The sequence below is a fragment of the Myotis nattereri genome, assembly GCF_964212035.1.
Source record: "Myotis nattereri genome assembly, chromosome: 11".
NCBI classification, from domain to species: Eukaryota; Metazoa; Chordata; class Mammalia; order Chiroptera; family Vespertilionidae; genus Myotis; species Myotis nattereri.
The window spans coordinates 82053536-82072794 of NC_138086.1; the positions used below are offsets into that span (position 1 = coordinate 82053536).

General features: G+C 61.1%; 1 protein-coding gene across 1 annotated transcript in view; it reads left to right on the forward strand.

The window, feature by feature from the left end:
• Positions 1-426: 426 nt before the first annotated feature.
• The window catches only part of GRB10 (growth factor receptor bound protein 10), a 48275-nt gene continuing 29442 nt past the window's right edge, over positions 427-19259 (forward strand). Inside the window, exons 1-2 of the mRNA XM_081102296.1 lie at positions 427-518; positions 18046-18265. Of these exons, the coding sequence (XP_080958422.1) occupies positions 18081-18265 (185 nt within the window). The 5' untranslated portion in view covers positions 427-518; positions 18046-18080. The remainder of the gene's footprint in view (positions 519-18045; positions 18266-19259) is intronic.

A 19259-nucleotide genomic window follows, 5' to 3' on the forward strand; every position in this document is an offset into this window, starting at 1 on the left:
CAGTGAGCGCCTCACGCTCTCGGAGGGGGGCCAGTGAGCCACCCTCCGTGCTGGTCCCCGGGAGCAGGCCGCCTGAGCCCTAAGGGCCAGCCATGGTGACAGAAAACGTGTCCGTGCTCCGTGGAAGGCTGTGTCTGTCCGTTGCTAAAACCCAGCCGTTGACCATAATTCTTCTCGAACGGCTGTGGGGAGAGGGCTCTTAAGTCCCCAAGCCCGGAGGGGCTGTCCCTCTCCCGCCCCTGGCATCAGGGTGCGCCTTCCACGGGGTGACTGCCCCTGCTCTGGCGAATCTCCACACCTGTCCTCAGAGAGTTCACGAGCTCAGCCCGGGGAGGAAGCGGGGGGTCCAGGAGACAGGGCACGCGGGATGGGGGGCCTCGCGGGTGTGCCGCCCTCTGACCGCGCCCTCTGCCCCTGTTTCCTGCAGGAACGGGAGGAGCAGCCATCTCCTCGCAGCCCATCTGACCCCCCTGTGCCCGGCCCCCTGGCCCAGGCTGAACAGCGCGAGCAGCGCCCAGGTAAGGACACGCAAACGGGTGGCGGCCCTGTCGCCTGACGCCAGCGTCGCCAGGATGCCGGGACTTGATGTTCTGAGAAACGGCTCTTCTTGCGAATACAAGGAGATGCTCACCTTCCCCCCCGGGAGGGCACAAGCCTCAGCAGGAGAGGCGTGCGTGCTGCGGCCTCTTGGTAGAGTGCCCTTTGGCGAACGGGGTTCCCCAGATTGCCCCCCACCTCCCCGAGAAGCCACTGGCTCCTGGTCCCGGCTGGCTGTGTCTGCGCCCAGCCCGCGTCTGCCTGTGTACCCCTGGCAGCCCTCTGCCTTTCGGTGGTTCCTTCTGTTCCTTCCAGCTCATTCCTGCTGGGGTCCTGGGGGAAGGAACGAATGACACGGACAGGGTCAAGGGGTGGGACATTGGGACTGTCGGCTGCAGACCCTGACGGGGACCGGAGCCCAAGGAGGGAGCTGGCAGACCCGAGCCAAGACGGAACAGGAGGATGAGGACAGCTGGCTGTTCGAACAGTTGGAGAGTTTAAGGGCAAAGAATGGAAGGATTGGGACTGGTGGGCTGAGAGTTAGATTTTTTAAAATATATTTTTATTGATTTCGGAGAGGAAGGGTGAGGGAGAGAGAGACCCTAACATCCACGATGAGAGAATCATCCATGGGCTGCCTCCCGTGCGCCTCCCTCTGGGGATGGAGCCCGCAACCCAGGCGTGTGCCCTGCCCGGGAATGGAACTGACGCCCACCCACTGAGCCGCGCCGGGCAGGCGAACAGAGTTAGGTTTTTCAATGGCTGAATGAGGAAGAGGGTGGCACTGGGCAGACCCGGGAGCTGGAGCTGCCCAGGCCTTGGGTTCGCCAGGGGCTGGGGAGCGTACCCTCGTCCAAGCGCTCGGGGTTCCGGCCGCGCAGCGTGGGGGTCACCCTCCAGAAGGGTTTCAAGTGAGGTGATGTGCGGGAAACGGTCCCAATTTGTTGCCATTGGCCTTGAAGCCGAGGAAATTCGTAATTCGTGGCATTTCACTGCTTGCAAACAGTCTCGTTTAAACGAAAATCATGTAAGTGTCGTGTTCCTGTTCGTGTGAAATCTGTGTTCAGACTTTAACCACAAAGTTAGAGAGAACGATGTTGAATGGACTTCCCACAGCTTCTCCTCCGGGGCCTCTAAGTCGGACCTTGACAAAGCACATGGACGCCACGCCCTGGGGGCGGGGGAGCGGGTGGCACAGAGGGCGCTGGCTGTGCCCGGGTTGGCTGTCCAGAGGCGGGGGGCGGGGGGCGGGCGGGCCGGCGTCTGACCTGTCCCAGCCCCTGAAGCAGGGCCTGCAGCATGAACACACTGTCTGCATGTTGCACCGGCTTCCCCGCCCGGAGTTCACACTGTGAGCACCCCCACGACAGCCACCTCCTTCCCTCCAGCCTCACGGATGCCCCACACGGCACAGCCAGCATCGGCACTGGCACCGGCCAGACGTGTGAGGGGCAGGCCGAGAGCGGCATGGCTGGCAGGCAGGGCGGGAGCACGGAGGGCTGGGAGGTGGGTGTGAGCGGAGGCTAGGGGGCAGCTCCCGCTTCTGAAGGACCGGTTAGTGCGTGTGAGCCCACAGCCAGGCGCCTTCCCGGGGGCAGCTGCCCCGCCGCCCCTGCACCCCTGGCCCTGGACCAGCGTCCACCCCCGAGTCTGCGACCCCGTTCCCAGCACGGGCAGCTGCCTTCCCTGAGGACCACGGCGCAGCGGAGGCAAGTCCGAGAGCGCGTCCTGCTCAGGGCACGGCCGGCGTCACGCTGTGAGAGGAGCAGGAACTTGGAAGCGCTGGGCAGGAGGTGAGGCAGGACTGGCGGGGGAGGAAGAGGTGCGTCTCGGTTGGCATTTTGAAAACGCTTTCTGAAGAGGACCCGCACGGAGTCTGCTTTTCTCGTGGCAGAGACACGGCACGCACGGGGACTGCCTTGCAGCGAGGGGGGGTGGCGGTGGGGTGCTTGTGGGGAAGGGGCCCGCGTCCAGGAGGCACTGACCCACACTCCGCTCTGAGGACCGAAAGGGAAGGTGAAGTCGAGTCCACTTCCCAGAGCGTTCAGCAGGACCCCAGAACGCGGAGACACAGACGATCTGAAGGGAGAGCCCGATGGCCGCCCGGCACGGCCTCCAGGCGGGCGGAGGCGGACTGGGGGCCGGGGGAGTGCGGGATTCTCCAGTGCAGGGCGAAATGGGTCCGCTGGGGCTCTGCCCGCGGCGCGAGGGGCCCAGATGGAGAGACACGAGTCCTGGCAGTCCTCTCCGACGGGGTTACTAGGTGTGCTTCAAGAAGAGAAGCGAGCATGTGCCGGGGGAGGGCTCTGGGTGTTCAGGGCCGAGTGCACCCTAAACATAAGCTTCAGCCGGAACTTGGGGTGACTGGGCATTGGGGACGTACGGTGTCTTTCGAGAGAGGGGTTTGTTCCATGGGTGGTTAAGTCACAGCAGGACCCCAGCGAGGAGGAGAACATAAAGTCACTTGTTCCTGCATTTGGGGGAAAAGTGTGCTTGCTTATGTGTTTCAAGGAGCAAGGTGTACCCCAAACATGGACTGCGACCACTGAAGAGTATGCATGTCATCTCTAGTCTCCAACCTCGAAGGAAAAAGAGAAGGGAACCTCTATTTAACGGAAATGCCAACATCAAGCAGAAAAGGAAGAAAAACAAGATGTGGGGGGAAAAGGATGTCAAATAAGATGCTCAGAAGGGTCCCAAGGAGCCCAGAGCTGACAGCTGGAAGGACGAGAGGTACCTGGAACCTGCACCCAACACACAGACCCTGGGTGCTCTTCTGAAACCTGCAACTTTTCAAAAAGTTGACCATATATGGAAAGTTGCACTAAATTTTAAGCAATCCGTTTCATGCAAGCCACGGTCTTTGACCCAGTGCAGTTAACCCCGAAGTCCACAGGAAGAGTTCAGAGACGTCAGCAGGCACTGTAGCGCACACCCTAGCTCACACGGGCTGGAGAGGAATTCAGGGAAGCGTGGCTCCTGGGAAAGGCACGGGAGAGGGCGGGTACAGGTGGGAAGTCGCGCCCTGCTGGTTGCAGAGCTCAAGACTGTCTGAGCTTTGAAAGAAAGTGAAAACTGAAAGGAGAAGATGAAAGACTCCAGGGAGGGGAAGCAAGGAGTTAGCAAGATGAAGGTCAGACATTACGGAGACGATGAAGGCAGTACCGATGGACAGGAACCCGCTCGGAAGCCGGCCTCGGGCGCAGGAGGACACGGCGCCGGAAGGAAGACGGAAACCGAAACCACGCAGAGCACAGGGAGAGGCCCGGCATTGAGACCCCGCGGCCGCCGGCGAACAGCATGGCCTGGAAAACGGCGGGGGCGGGGGGGGGGGGGCATGGCCGCCGCACTGCAAAAACACAGAAACGGCGCTGCACCGGCGCTGGCGAGGGCGTGGGCCACGCAACGCCAGGCTTCGCGGTGGGAACGCCACCCGCTGCCGCCTCCATGGGAGACGGCTTGGCAGTTCCTCACACGACGAGACCCAGTGTCACCGCAGGACGGTGCGCCCTCGGAGCTGGGCCTGTGAGTCACACCCCCGCACGTGGGAGCAGCGGGGAAGCCCTGGGGGAGGGCGGGGCGGTGAACGGGTCCACGCGGACGTGGTGCGGCGAAGAGCGGAGGTGAACGCACACAGGCCTGGAGGAACCTGCGTGCACGGCGCTCAGTGAGAGGCGGTGTTGAAGGCCGCCTGCCGGGGATTCCGACTCTGTGACCTGGGAGAGGCACAGCGACTGGGACAGCAGAGGGGCCGGAGGTTTGGGGGCGAGGGATGGGCCTAGAGCAGAGGGAACGTCCGCAGCAGAGACAGCACAGGACAGAGGCCCGGCCCCGCGCCCGTCCTCCCTCTGCGTCTGTGGTGGGCCAGCTGGGGCGCCCTCCTCCCAGCTCCCCACGCCCGCCCTTACTCTCGTGTGCCCGACACCCAGTTCAACGCTCGGGATCTTCTCACCTAGACACTTGGGGCGCGGGCGGCGTTGGGCAAAGATGCGGGGCTGCTCTCCTGCCCCGAACGTCCGAGCGTCGCCCGGTGCGTGCCAGGGTCCTGATGCGCAGAGTGGAAGTCTCCGGGGACTCCTCCCCGCGCTCCCCTGGGCAGAGGCAGTTCTCTGGTGGCTCCCGAGTCCTCGCTGACAGTCGTTACGGGGACAGACCATCCGTAACGTGAAATGACCCAGCCAGGCGCGCAGCGAGGGAACCCGCCTGCCCCGGCCCCTTACCTCATGGCGGTGGAATCCCACGTGTGTCCCTTCGTGCCTGGCTTGCTTCACGGAGCCCAGCATTTCCAGGGCTTGTCCTGGTGGCAGGAGGTGGCAGGGTTTCCGCCCTTTTACGGCCGGGCGTCGCCCGCTGCACGTGTAGACCGCTCTCGGCTTCTCCGTCCGGCTGCCAGCCAGCCCCGGGGTTGCTTCCCCCTTTTTGCTCCTGTGAAGAGCACGGCTGCGAGCGTGGGGGCGCAGACACCTGTCTGAGCCCCTGCCCCCCGTTCCTGTGTGTCCATCTTATACTGAGGACTGGAGTTGCCGATCACAGCGATCCTGTGTAGCCTTTTCTCGACGATGCTTTTGCGATGTGACGTCTCAGAGAATCGTGATTTCTAGTTTTACTTTTATTTCTTGTTTTGTTACTCCTCACCCAAGGGTATTTTTCCATTGTTTTTTTTAGAGAGCCTGAAAGGGGGGGGAGAGAGAAACATCGATGTAAGAGAGACACATTGATTGGTTACCTCCCACATGTGCCCCAACTAGGGACGGGGATCGAGCCTGCAACCGAGGTACATGCCCTTGACTGGGTGAGCCCAGGACCCTTCGGTCCACAGGCCGACTCTCAGTCCTCTGAGCCACCCCAGCTAGGGCGAGAATTGTGATTTTTAAACCAGCTGTTTCTGAGGGTTACCCTTGCTCTCCAGACACAGGAGGTGCACAGGGAGCTGAGGGAGGTTTAGGTCCAGGCATAGCAGTCACTGTGGTCTGCAGGTGGGTTCCCTATGACTAGGTCCCACGTGGAGTTCTCCTCACAGAGCAGCTCCCGCGCTGCACTGCCCTGGCTCCGGGGCGCACACCCGGCTGAGGCTGCGGCACCGCCCCTGGCACAGCCCTGGCCCAGGCCCCTGCTGGACCTGAGTGTCCACAGCCCTGGCCAGACGCCCTGCTTTCATCTCTCCTCTCGGTCTGTAAGCCACAGGGGTTGGTTCTGAGCATGTAGTCGCCACGTGCAGAACTGTGCGGTGCGGCTGCTTTCCTTCCAGTCACAGCGCAAGTGTGCAAAGAGGGGGACCCTCTCAGGAGCCACGGTGTCTCATGGGTCAGTCTGTTTGCCAAGTGGCAAGAAAAGACTAAAACAGAAAAGACCCGTGAGCAGAGAAGGCGGGAGCGGCGAGGAAGGCGGTTTGTTCGGGCTCTTTCCTTCCGGCGCCATCTGTATGTCCGGGGATGTTGGTGGCAGCCAGGCCCCGGGCCGGCCACCCTCCCTGTCCCTCCGTTCTAGCAGCGAGCACCCTGGGATGTGGGTGACGCAGTGACCACCTGCCGCCCAGGCTGCCCTGTGTGTGCCCTTCTTGCACAATCCTTGTGAGAAATGCTGCCCGTGAGGGCGGTGATGACTTGGCGTCCTCGCTGAATTCGCCTGCATGCCTTCTCTTTGTCTACTTAGTCCTCTGAGCTACAGATGGGGAAACCGAGGCAGGGAAGCTCGGTGACTGCTCAGGAGTCACCGAGAGGTCGCACCGGGGAGCATTGGAGTCAAAGCCACGCCCCTCCGGCCGCACACGCAGCGGCGATTTAGGGAAATGCCTCGCCGGCCCGTGTGTAAGTCACCCTGGGAGTGTGACTTTGTGGGTCACATGTTCCCCTTTCCCCAGAGATCATGCATTTCCCCAGGGCAAGAACCGCGTCTCACTTCCCCTGCCGGTTCCGCTCTGGTGCCTTCTCCACCATCGTATTTAATGGGTGATTGTTTAATGAATTCCTGAACTCACAGGTCGTAAATACACCTGAGGGCTCAGAAAGGTGCTGCCTCTCCCCGCCCTCCGTGGGAGGTTCTGATGGTTCCAGGTGAGCAACAACGAAGACCGAGTCCGCTGGCTCCGGCCTTCCCTTCCCACGGCGCCACTGAGGGGGCGTCAGGAAGGGCCGGGGGACGATGGCAATGGCCGTGGATTCCATGTGAGACGGTGGCTCCCACACATTCCTGCGTTGGCCACGCCGACGCCGAGGTCCCCCAGGCCCCTCGCCGGCTTCGTCTTTTCCTCTGTCACCCATGAGAATAGCTCAGGTCGGAGAAAGATAAATATCACGTGATCGCACTCACTTGTGGGATATAATGAACAACATATACTGATGAACAAAAATAGAGCCAGAGGAAAAAGATTTTCGAACAGCGGTCACCAACCAGTGGTCCGTGAGGTCCGAAAGGTTGGCGACCGCGGTTTTAGAATATAATAGAAGTAATCCTGTTATTTGCTAGATTTTTAATATTTCCTACAACTTTTATGATATTATACTATGTACAGTTTTGTTAATATTATATTTAAAATCTTTTTTCTTGAAAAACTGTTTATTGCATATAATATTACTATACTTAAAATCATTTTTCTTGAAATATTAAGCAAAAAGGATAGCTCAGCCTTTTACCCACCTCACATGCACATGCATGCCCATGCGCACTCAGGTGCACACGCACGCCCACGTGCACTCAGGTGCACACACACGTGCACTCAGGTGCGCACACGCACACGCACACTCAGGTGCACACACACGCACACTCAGGTGCACACACGTGCACTCAGGTGCACACACGCACACGCACACTCAGGTGCACACGCACGCACACGCGCACTCAGGTGTACACACACGCACATGGGCGCTCTGTCCTCTGACGGCCCCTCTTCGTGTGCGGCTGTGCCGGCTCCGGGGCGAAGGCGCTTTTCCTCCGGCCCCCCTTGCCCAGCGCCTTTCCTCCCTTTGACTCTTTGCACCGTCAGTGGCTCAGCCTGAGCTTGAGGACGTCGGGACCAAAGGTCCCTGGTCCCTGTGAGCAGCCGCATAGGTGGGTCCCCGTGGCCCCCTCCCTGCCCTGGACCAAGGTTCCCTTTCCACCTGCTGTCCCCTCCCTCCCACTTGGCGGGCCTTTGTCCTCGTGATGAGGATGGGATGGAAGGGCCTCCCAGGCGCCAGGCGGGCCGGGCCCAGCCCTTCCCAGGCCTCACTTGGAGCAGAACTGAAGCGCCCTCCGTCACCTGTGGGATCTCTCAGGTCTCGCTCTGTGGGCCTCCACCCGCACCCCCAGCTCCCGCAGGTTCCCTTTCAGCAGACAGTTGGGCTCCTGGGTGTTTGGTCTCCTGAGCTGCGGGGTGCTCGCCGTCAGCGGAGGGCTCCCTCCGAGACCCTGCTTTCCTCTTGCCCTGCCGTTTCCTTCTCTTTCCTTCGCTCGCTCATTCATTCATCTCATACCCGTCAGTCGCTTGCCTGGGCGACACCGAATCGGGGGGACGGCATTTTTAACTCACTGGGCCCTCTTGTCCAAGGGCCCCTGAATGCCGTGGGAAACGCCAGGGGCACAGTTTGATGGAATTCATGATCAGAAAGTCAGTGCTGAAGGGTTATAGTTCCTTGGACAGAAAAACCAGAATTTGCTATCTCCCAATCGAGTAAGATATTTCCATCTAAATTTACTTTTTTTTAAAGCTACCATTAACCAGTCGTTTCAGGTCCATATTTTTTTAGAATGCGCTGCTTTTCTGGATTCATTGTAACCTCTGTTGCCAAAGGAAGATGCGCCCTGCTGGGGAGCCCGGGGTCTGAGGCCAGGGTTGGGGGTCTCAGTGGCGTGAAGCAGGGTTCCATGGCACGGCCGCCGTGGGGGAGGGAGGGGGCGCCGAGGCATTGCTGCTCATGGCGCTCCCTCGGTCCTGTGAGGCTCGGCTCCCTGGAGAGGTGCCTGCAGAGGGAGGGAGCCCTCTCAGTGGAGGTGCCCGAGGAGGTGCTGCCCGCCCTGCTTCCGGGGCCCAGATCCTGCCACCTCGGGGACGCCCGCCCGGAAGGCCTGCGTTGGGCGGGCGGGCGGGCCCCGGGCACAGGTCCGGCCTGCGAGGTGCCGCTTCCTGCACCGGCCGCCCGTGCGCGCAGCCTCCTTCCTGGCCGCCGGCCATCCCTTGTTGGAAGGAGACAGTCTGGCATTGATTCACCCCGTGGCCCGCGTGTAACCTGCCCGCGGGCTTTCTCTGAGGAGCCCCAGGATTGGCGACTCAGCAGGCTCCGGAGGGCTTGGGAACGCTGCCTGGCCGTCTGACTTTGTGGAAAACTCTGCAGCCTGATTTATGGAGGCGGGCGACTCCGTTTTCCACGTAGGGAAACGGCCGCTCACGGGGCTCCTCCTGTGTGCCAGGCGTGGGGTTAGATGATGGGCGAAAGCCAGGACGCACAGCTCTGCTCCGGCTGCCTGGACACGCAGGTTTAGTGGGGAAACGGTAAGGAAAACTCCAGTGAGAACGTGAGGAGGAAGGGGCCCGAGGCCGGGGGAGCCGCAGCCCTGGCTCTGACTCCACTCCCCACGGGGCCGAGCGCCTCCCTTTCTGCACTGGAGCCTACAGCCTGCCCACGTGGCTGGTTCGCGGGGAAGGTTAGAGACGGCTCCAGCCGGAGTGGGCTTGGCGCCCGGTGCTCGGGACGATGGGACGTGGCGGCGGTGGTCCACCCTGGCTGACGAGCACAGCGCTGACCTAGAGAGAGGAGCAGACGCTCACGCTCCAGCCGGGGCCCGCCCTCTGTGGGTGCCCCCAGGGTTCAGGTTCACCAGATCCTGGGATGGGGGCCTGTGGGCACCCCGCCTCCAGGGCTGTGAGTCAGAAGGTCCCGTTGATACACACACGGGCTGTTGTTTCTCCTTGTGGAGAAGGAATCATGAGAACCCTAAGCCCTCGCTTGGGAGCTTTGCACGTTTCCTGCATGGACTCCAGAGATGGGCATTCCCGAGGAGTTTAGGAGATCCAGGAACCTGGCTTCCCCACAAGCCCCCTGCCCCTGCCCAGGTGGTCCTGCCCCTCAGCCAGGCTCCAGCAGGGCAGGGCACATTCAGCGCCCAGCCACCAGCCTGGCCCGAGCATCCTGCGTCCCAGGCCAGCCCTGCTCCCCAGCACATCCTGGGGAGCCAGCCCCTCTCCCGGCTCCTCCGTTCTGGGAGATGTGCCATTTCTGGGAACGGCCTGGAGTGCTCTGCTGGAGCGCCTCTCCCCATCCCCACGCCTGGCAGGCCGGGCCTACACGCTGCCTGCCCTCCGCCTGCCTTCCCTCCTGTGAGCAGGCCCGTCTCGGACCGCGCTGCGCACAGCCACCTGGGCTCTGGCCTGGGGATCGTGTCCTGGTGGGGCGCCGCATTCACCCACCCGTTCTGCTGCTCTGCTCCCTCCCTGCTCATCCCAAACCTCTCGGAGAGGGAGCCCCTTCCCAGGGGGAGCCCCCCTCCTTCCTGCAGGCGGTCTCCCAGGAGTGGCCGCTGAGCCGGGAATGATGTTTCCAGATGTGGTGGGAGCCGATTCAGAGCCTCCCCGCGACTTCGTTTTCGGCTCTGCCGCCCCCTCTTGGCCTGTGGCCTGAGACCCCGGCATGCGGAGGTGTCGGGGGTGGCGTCTCTTTTGTGGGTGTCCATCGTCCCAGGGCCTGGACCCGTGTCACCCATGCCCTTGGTGCTTGGTGACTATTTGCCAAACGCAGAGAAACGGGCTGCGTGCACGGGTTTCACGTTTCTGGAGTTAAAGTCAAGGAATCCCGGGTGTTTCACACCGAATGGGGTCACACAGACGCCCTGTTGTCTGACCATCTCCTAGAAGGTGGTGGCGGAGAACGTGGTGCAGGCATGTGGCACCGGGGCCGGGCCCTAGGTCTGTCCTTGGCCCCGGGCTGTTGGACGAACACGGGTCGGACCTGGAAGATGCGCACCTTCCAGAGCGACACGTGTGGACATGACGGCAGTGTCCGAGGGGCTCCAGGGCCCGCAGTCAGCAGGCGGACACGACGGCAGTGTCCGAGGGGCTCCAGGGCCCGCAGTCAGCAGGCGGACACGACGGCAGTGTCCGAGGGGCTCCAGGGCCCGCAGTCAGCAGGCTGAGAAAGAACAGGCTGCGCAGGGGAGGGGCTGTGGCGCACTCAGTGCCCTGCCCCCTCTGAGGACGTGCTGAGAGTGGGTTTCTGTTCTTTCTCCCTCTGATTGCCCCTGAGAGCAGGAGCAGAGATTGCACGGGGACCTGCACTGTGTCACGTCAGCAGTGCTCAGGCCCTGGGCCCCGGCCTGGGGGCCGTCACTCCTGGGAAAGGGAAAGGCCCCGGGGCAGAGCGCGGGTTGTAAAAGACCTGGAGGAAGCGGAGGGGGCGGAGGGGGCGTCCAGGGGCTTCCTGCGACCACGCGGCCGGATGAAGCCCCATAGAGCAGGAAAAGGACTACTCCTTCTGCTCGTGTTACCCCCCCACGGCCGGGGCTTGAATTTCCGGGACGGGAAGCACCCAGGGGCATGGCCGCCTTCCTGACTTACCTGCCTATGTATTGACTTGGGTAGGATTATCCTCAAGTCCCTGAAACACAGATTTAGACCGTTCATCGCACTGAAGCAAAGTCCAGGGCGATTAATTATTATCTCGCCTCTCCGCTGTGTGCTCTGCGGTCCAGGTAGACCTGTCTGGCTGCCAGGGCGTCCGCCTTTGACTCGAGACCTGCCCTGGACTTTGTGACGCCCCCTTCCCTCCCAGGGCGCAGTCTCCGGAGCTGCCACAGAGCCCGGCTGTAAGAACCAGGCATTTGTCCGCAGGGGAGACGGCAGCCCCCTCCCCAGGGGCCCTGCAGCCAGCACTCTGCCCACTTCCCGCCTCCGCCCCTGGCTGCTCTGGGAAGCGGTGAGCGCAGACGACACAGACCTGCTGTGTTTCTATAGGTTCTGCCCATCCGGCCTCCACCGGTGGCCGTGCCTGCATGAGGCAGCATAAACCTGAATACCTCGCGTAAGGGGTGAACGCCAGGGCACGTGCCTGGGTTGTAGGTTCGATCCTCGGCCCCAGTCGGGGTCCGTGAGGGAGGCGAGCCATCCGTGTGTCCCTCTCATGTCAGTTTTTTTCTCCCTCCTCCTCGCTCCTCTCTCTCTCCCCTCTCCCTCCCACTCTTTCTAAAAATCGATGGAAAAATATCCTCGGGTGAGGATTAACAACAACAAAAACGAATGAGTAATATTCCATTGCACGGACGGGCCATGTTTTGCTTCTTCCCTCGGTGGACAGTAGGCTGCTTTCACCCCTTGGCGGTTATGCTATATGAATTATGAATCACGCTACTATGAACCTGGGCTTACAGATATCTCTTTGAATCCTAGCTTTTAATTTTTTTGTGGGGGGAGTGGAGGCGGGGGTAGGTAAAAACCTATTTTTACTCTTTAAAAATGGCTCAGTGAGAGAAACAGCCGATTCAGCCTGACTTTCTTGGTCTCACGATGGAAGGCTGTAATCACGACACACGCAGCCACCACTTTTTGCTGCTGCTTTGTGTCCAAACAGCGCTACGTGGGGAGACGGAGCCCATGTGGCGGGGCTCCTGAGCGTGGCAGATGAATCGTGTGCCAGAAAGGCATTCCAGTTGGCTGTTGAGTTCTATTTGCACAAGGTTTCACTTGCTTAGGGGTCAACAAAGATAGCTCGCTGGCCGAACACGCTCCCGGCTGGAAATGCTTGGGCCGGCCGGCCGCGCGGTGCGGTGCGGTGCGACGGAGGCGTGTGAGAGCTTTGGCGTCTGTGCATGCGTTCAGGAACCGCCGCGTACAGCGCCGTACAGAGAAGTCCCCCTTTCTTTACCCGCGTCGAGTCCTGTGCCCCCTAGACGTGTGGGTGGGGTCTCCCCTGCTCAGCAACCCCCCCTCCCCACACACACACACTGGCTGGGTGTCCCACGGTTCTTTGAGCTCTGGCGTGACCGAGGCCTGGCTCCATCATTTGCTAGGTCAGCCCACGCCGCTCGGAAAACGGTGTCCCTCGGTCAGCAGTGTGTTAGAAAAGGAGGGGGGGGGGTCGGGGACAGCAGGGGGAGGGCCGCGCAGGGTGAGGGGGAGGCATGGAGTTGTGTGCTCTCTGAGGGTGCCAGCTCCCAGCCTGAAACCCTATCCCCCAGCCCAGGAGCTCTCTGAACCCCATTATTTTAAGAACCAAAGGCATTTTATTTTTTTTTTAATCCTCACCCGAGGATATTTTTTCCATTGACTTTTACAGAGAGAGTGGAAGGGAAAGGGAGAGACAAAGAGAGAGAGAAACATCCATGGGAGACACGTTGGTTGCTTGCCTCCCGCACACGCCCGATCCCGGGCCAGCGATTGAGCCTGCAGCTGAGGCGTGTGCCTTGCCTGGGAATCACGCCTGCGATCCTTCGGTCGGGGGCGACGCTCGAACCACCGAATCAAACCGGCAAGGGCCGAACTCCATTTTGGAGGGTTTTACACAAATTGCACTGCATAGCACGATGGAGGAAATCATCTCTGCTGGTGATTAACATCAACCCCCAGCCCATCTCTCCCCAGGAGGCCAGGAGGGTGGGGCTGAAAGCTCTGCTGTCATGTGGTCAGTGCCCTGAGCCACCTGCCCCCTTCGCATGGCTTCCTGGGGACTCTCGTGTGCATAAACTCAGGTGTGGGGGCGAGGAGCGAGCGCCAGTCACAAAAGAGGCTCCGTTCACGTGTATCAAATGGCTGGCGTGGTTTCAGGAACAGCCGAAGGCCGAATATTAGGAGGAAGTTACCCGGTGCAGGGACCTGGTCCCGCAGAGGAAGATTTTATATGTATTCTTATTTTCTCACAACCTCACAAGTGCCATCTATTCACTCTCCTCGGGGGCGAGTCTGCTCTTACCCACTATCAGCCGTGGGGGTTTAGCTGTGTAAGCAAGCCCGCCCACCTGCCTCCCAGGTGAGAGTGTGCCCGGGACAGAAGCTGGGACGACACGGGAGCCACTGCCTGCGAGAGACGCCGGCGGGGTCCCCACGGGGCGCACAGCTCCCGTGCGTCCTGAACACACCACGCAAGGGAGCCTCTCACCAGGGGCCAGACTCACGGTGTGCAGCGGCCCCGGGGTGTCAGCACTGCTGTCTAGTTAGAGCGGGCACTGGGCGAGGCTGTGGGCGCAGCAGGTGTCGAGCAGGGTGAGGTGGGGCCTTGGCCTCAGCTGGGCTGGGCATGGCCTCTGCCTGGCTCCGTCGGTGGAAGAGACTCACCCAGGATAGCTCATGAGCCAACCCCGAGCTATTTTCGCTGCCTGCCCATCCCTTTGAGAGCCGGCAGCCTCGGTGTGCTGAGGACAGTGAGGCGAGATGCACTGGGGAGCTGAGGTCAGATGAGCTGCCCAGTTAGATATTTGGAACAAAAGTCGACAGCCCGTTTTAGGTCGGCCTATTCCAGGAAGGAAGGGAGCTGTGAATAACTCCACTCACGCCGTGTGGTGTGACCTATATTTGTGCGGTCAATACACCCTCAGAAACGTGTGTGAAGGGAAGCAGAGTTACAAAACCGCGTTCCCGTCCCCTCCCAGCGCTCCTGCCCCAGGCGCCTTCTCGTGTTTGCAGCGAAGGGACACTGAGTGTTCACATAACGCCCGGTTATTTGATTCTCCCAATCAGAGGCGATGGATTATTGATCCTCATGGGCTCGCCGCCCCCGTGGAAGGTCTGCAAGGAGTGAAGGCCCCTTGGGAATATCTTAGAGCGGGAACAGCTTAAAGACGGTGGAGAAATATGGTCTTTGGAGCCGATTCTTTAAAGCCCCAGTTTGGACGATTCCCCTCCGAACCCCCCTTAGACTGTATCAAAGTTCAGATGAAGCTCGGGCATCGGGAGCTCTTGCCGTCGCAAAACACACAGCGCTGATGGGCCCGCAGGGCGTTTTCCAGTGTGTCCCACCCTCGGGACTTTAGAGCCTTTAAAGAGTTTTGTGTTTGCTCTCAGCAGCAGAACAGGCACGTGTGAAGCCAGCCGACACGGGGGTGGGTCTGCGTGTGGAGCTATCGCCCTCGAGGCGCGCAGGGCCGGGCCTGGCGGGGCTGAGGGAGACCCGCTCCGAGGGGAGCCGCGCTCGCCGTGGGCACCTGTGCTGCGCCCCCACTCGGGCTCCAGCTCACTTTTTTGATATTTCCTTTGGACAATGTCAGCGTTGCCCGCGCTCTGGGAAGCCCGGGGCAGAGAGGGGTGGACGGGAGACAGGCTGCCCGCGTGCTGGGCGCAGCCCCGCGCTCAGAAGCACCGGGGAAATAACTCAAGTGGGAATCCGCCCGAGGGGACCGGGGCCTTTTCTTGGGAGAAATCTGTCAGCCAGAACCGGCTTCCTGCCTGACCCCGGGCCGGTCAGCGTGATGAAACGGCCTTTGTGTCCACGGGCTTTCCCTGTGCGTGAGCAGGGGCGGCGTGGCCGCGTGGCGTGCCACCAGCTGCACATGGCAGCCGCTCGACGGTGACGGGAGAGGCCTGGTAAGAGAGAAACTGCACGCCGTTCGCAGCGGGGACAGGGCCCAGGGACCGAGTTGGGTTCCAGAGCTCACGTACAGCTGCGACTCATCAGCTAAATGTGAGTGGAGGACATGAGTGGCTTTAGGATGGATGCATACATTCCAGACCTTTCCTGGACCCTCGACCTGCGAACGTCAGTATAACTTGTACCTTTCCTTGTAAGAGGACCACCCCCCCTCCCCCCCCCCCCCGCCCGAGGTCTCAATAACTATACAGGGCGTTTGGTCCCCGGTTGGCAGCTGGCTCTCAGGGCTCAGCCATCAGCCATGAGGTGCTTCCTCGGTTATGGACGACAGCTCATCTCGGGACACACACACGCATGCGCGCCTGCGGGGGCAAGGGGACCGTGGGGGGGTGCCCCATCCCTCCAAGGTCCTGGGTTTCTGTCAGCCCCTCTTCCCCACTTACTCTCCCCTCCTGCCCACCCCTGCCCCCAGGACTCAGCAAGAGCTCTGCCTGCTGACTTGGGTGTCCTCCCATGTGATGCATTAAATATTAATGCTGTGGTAATTATTAATTATTAATTCAGCACTTTTGTCCTCTTAATATCTGGCCACAGGATTAATATTTGACTGCTCATAACCTGACCTATAGCAATGCCGTCGTCTCCCCTCACGGGCTGGGAATGCCGGGCCCACAAGCTGGTTTCACCGACTCGGACTCGGGGTCCTATCCCACCCCCACCCCCTTGCAGCCGGAGCTCTGGCCCCCGTCCTCTCCTCACAGCACGTGCTCGGGGCCTCTGCTCAGCGTCAGCAGCCCCTGCACCGCCAGGCCGCCAGCCGTCGGTGCTTCCGTCCCCTCCTGTCCCTCTGGCTGTCCTCCTCGGGGCTGTGTGTGACCTGTCAAGCCGCCTGGGCAGGTGTCGGCCTTTGCGTTTTGTCCTGCCTAGCTGTGCCCTTGCACCTGGGACTTCTGTGCAGGGAGCAGGAGACGGGAGGGCCAGGGTTCTGGAGAGTTCTGTGAGCTCATTCACTGAGCACGCACCTGGGGAGCTCCAGTGGGGAGCTGCCAAACTTGTTTTCCAGTCCCAGGCCTGCTCCTTCGTGCAGGCTGCGCGGTTCCTCCCGGCCTTTCCGCGGCCGGGGCGCCAGGTTAACAGTCACCTTCAGATTGCGCTCCGAGGAGTGGAGGGGCGAGGGCTAATAAATAACGCGCTGAGTGTTTGCCGTGCGCCGGGCTCCGCGACGGAGCAGATAATAACTAACCCACTGCTCGCGCCCCCCGCCACCCCCCCCCCCGTGCCTTTGTTCACCCCCAGCGGGAAAACAGAAACCAGGGGCCCCTGGGCCAGGGCTGGGTCAGCACGTGACCCCGCTGCTCTCCGACCCGCCAGTGCGGAGCAGGCGCCTCTGGGAGGTGGAGGGTCTTGCTGTCATGAGCTCGGGGCCCCTTGTTTGTTAAGTGGGTGTCACATGGGGCCGTTAGGGGAACAAATGAGCCCGAATACGTGACCAGCCATGTGCTGCCGCAGAGTCACCTCAGCTGTTATTTACCGAGTTGTTAAAAAGTGACAGGTCTGGAAAACACAGAAAAATGGGCCAGTGTTATCACAGTGTGTTGGGTTACCAGTGAGCGAAGCTAACTCGGCCGGAGCACGCTTATTCCACGGCTGCTGGAATGTTGGACAAAGCTCCCAGCAGGAAGCAGCCGGGCCACGCACAGCTGCCTGAGCCCGACTCCCACCCCAGCTCGCCCCCCCCCGCCCCGCCTTTTCCTCCACCCCAGAGTGTGCTGGGTCCCCGGCCTCCCCACGGATTAATTAGCAGGTTCTCCGGAGAGACGGAAGCAACGGGTGTGCATTTACAACACACATGTACCACATACACATGGTATTTCAGGAATTGGCTCACATGGTTGTGGAGTTGCAAACCCAGACGCTGTAGGATGGGGCGGCAGCCTGGACACCCAGGCCGGAGCTGCAGGGAGTCTGCAGGCAGGATCCCCTCTTGCCGAGGGGACATCCGTCTTCTCTGGCCTCCCACTGATGGGGGAGGCCTTGGCAGCACTGCCTAGACCAGCCGTGGGCAAACGACAGCCCGCGGGCCGGATCCGGCCCGTTTGAAATGAATAAAACTAAAAAAAAAAAGACCGTACCCTTTTATGTAATGATGTTTACTTTGAATTTATATTAGTTCACACAAACACTCCATCCATGCTTTTGTTCCGGCCTCCGGTCCAGTTTAAGAACCCATTGTGGCCCTCGAGTCAGAAAGTTTGCCCACCCCTGGCCTAGAACCAGTGCCTCTGACCGTGTCTCGGTTCGTGGTCCAGCCAAGCCGAAGCATAGAATGATGCACCCGAGTCTCCAGGTGCACGTCTGTCTGGCGTTCTCCGTCGCTCTTAACGGAGCTCTGTGTGCTGTCCTCGCGTCTCTCCCTGCGGCGGCCACAGGCTCCCTCCCGTGAAGACCTCCTCTGGCTCTCAGGCCATGGCGAGGGCAGAGGAGGGGCAGCTGGGGGTGCCCAGCCACACACTGAGCCTGTCTGCCATGGCTCTCCTGGGCCAGGGCTAGGGTCATCGTTTGGTGTTGCCCTGTCCCTGCCTGCCTGCCTGCTTGATTTTCAGGGAAGGGGGATCCTGACTGGCCTACTCAGAGTAGGGCTCCGTGTCCACCTGTGGTCTGGCCAGCTGGACCAGGGTGGGGGGCCCAGAGGCCAGGGTCATGGGGTCATGCTGGGCAACTGTGACTGAGGGTGGGCCACCCACCCCAACGGGTATGTGCGCTGAGCCGATAAAGGGTGTCTCCTGTACCGGCAGGTAGAAATGAAGTTGGGCTATAATTATTGAACTGCCTCTGGAATATCAATCAGTATGAATAAATGCCATAGGCATCAGTCCTTACTGAAACGTATGCTTCTCCATTTTGCTACTGTGTCCTCAGATGACAGTTTTCAGTGCTGTGGAACCTGGTCGCTAAGGTGCGCATTTGGGTGTGACCCCTCACTGCTACTAACGTTTCTTTTCCACTTTGCCTTTTTAATGCCCAGAGAATGACATTGACCTTGAAGGTCTGGTGAATGATATGAATACATCTTTGGAGAGTCTGTGCCCATCTGGCAACATGCAGTCCGAGACGGTGCCCCTGCGCCAGAACGGCCAGCACCCCCGTGGCCAGCCGCCACCTGCAGGAGCAAGGCCCGCGGAGCCGCAGGCGTCTGCGCAGCAGAAGGTGCAGCGCTCCCAGCCCATGCACATCCTGGCTGTCAGGTGGGAGCCCGGGCCTCGCGGGGGTCGCGTGGGGGCAGAGCTGCTGCTCTCTGCTGGTTACGTGGTGATGGGGGTGGTGGGGGTGGCCTCGGGGGGCCCACGGGCAGACACAAGGCTCTTCCCCGTGTAGCGTGACTGCACTGGGCAGGGCTTGGTACCTGGTTCAGCTTAGGTGACGTATTGAGCCGGGCGCGGGGCCAGGTGGGAGGATGTCAAAGAAGCCGTCAGAGGAGACTGCTCTGGAAAGAATGAAGTGGCCAGGCAGTCAATGGAGGTATCCAGGCCTCACTGCCCAGAGCAGGGTCCAGGACCGGGGGCCGTCAGAATGGCGCCACCCCAGACATGTGACGAACCCCCAGGGAGTGAGTGGAGGAGCCTCTGGGAAGACGGGGCTGGAGGGAGGGACCGGAGGAGAGTTCCTTGCAGCGGACGGTAGGTCTCTGAGCTGGGTGAGTCCAGGAAGGGCGAGAGCTCCCGGCAGTGGAGCTGCTCCCGGTGGCAGGATTCCCTTCCTCTCTCAGGTGGATACTGTCCCCGTGTAGGTCACACCGGATCTCCCTTCGCACCGTCCTTGGACAGGCAGCAGGGACAGGGTGCTAGTGAATGAGCCTCCACCCAGGCAGACCCTGCATGAGTCCACTTCTGGGCGGAACCTCAAATAGGCCGGCACAGCAGCAGAGGGGGTGGTGGCTGCTGGCAGGGGAGGGCGGCCACGGGCACGGGGCCCAGCCTGCATGATGAGAGCGTCCTTGGGACGCGGTGTGCGGCGGGGCCCGCGTCAGCAGGACCGTGTTGCACGCTGAAAAGGTGGGGTAACAGGTATAAGATCCCAAACCTTCCTTCTGTGAGAGGGCCAGCTGAGCGCTTCCTGGGCAGTGCCCGTGCTTCCTGCGGGTGCCTCCCTCTTCGTGCGTGGGCTTCGGTTCAGTACCGAGCACTTCTGTGCGTGCCCAGCGCTTTCTGTACGTGCCCCCACCTTGGCTGCCTGCTTCCG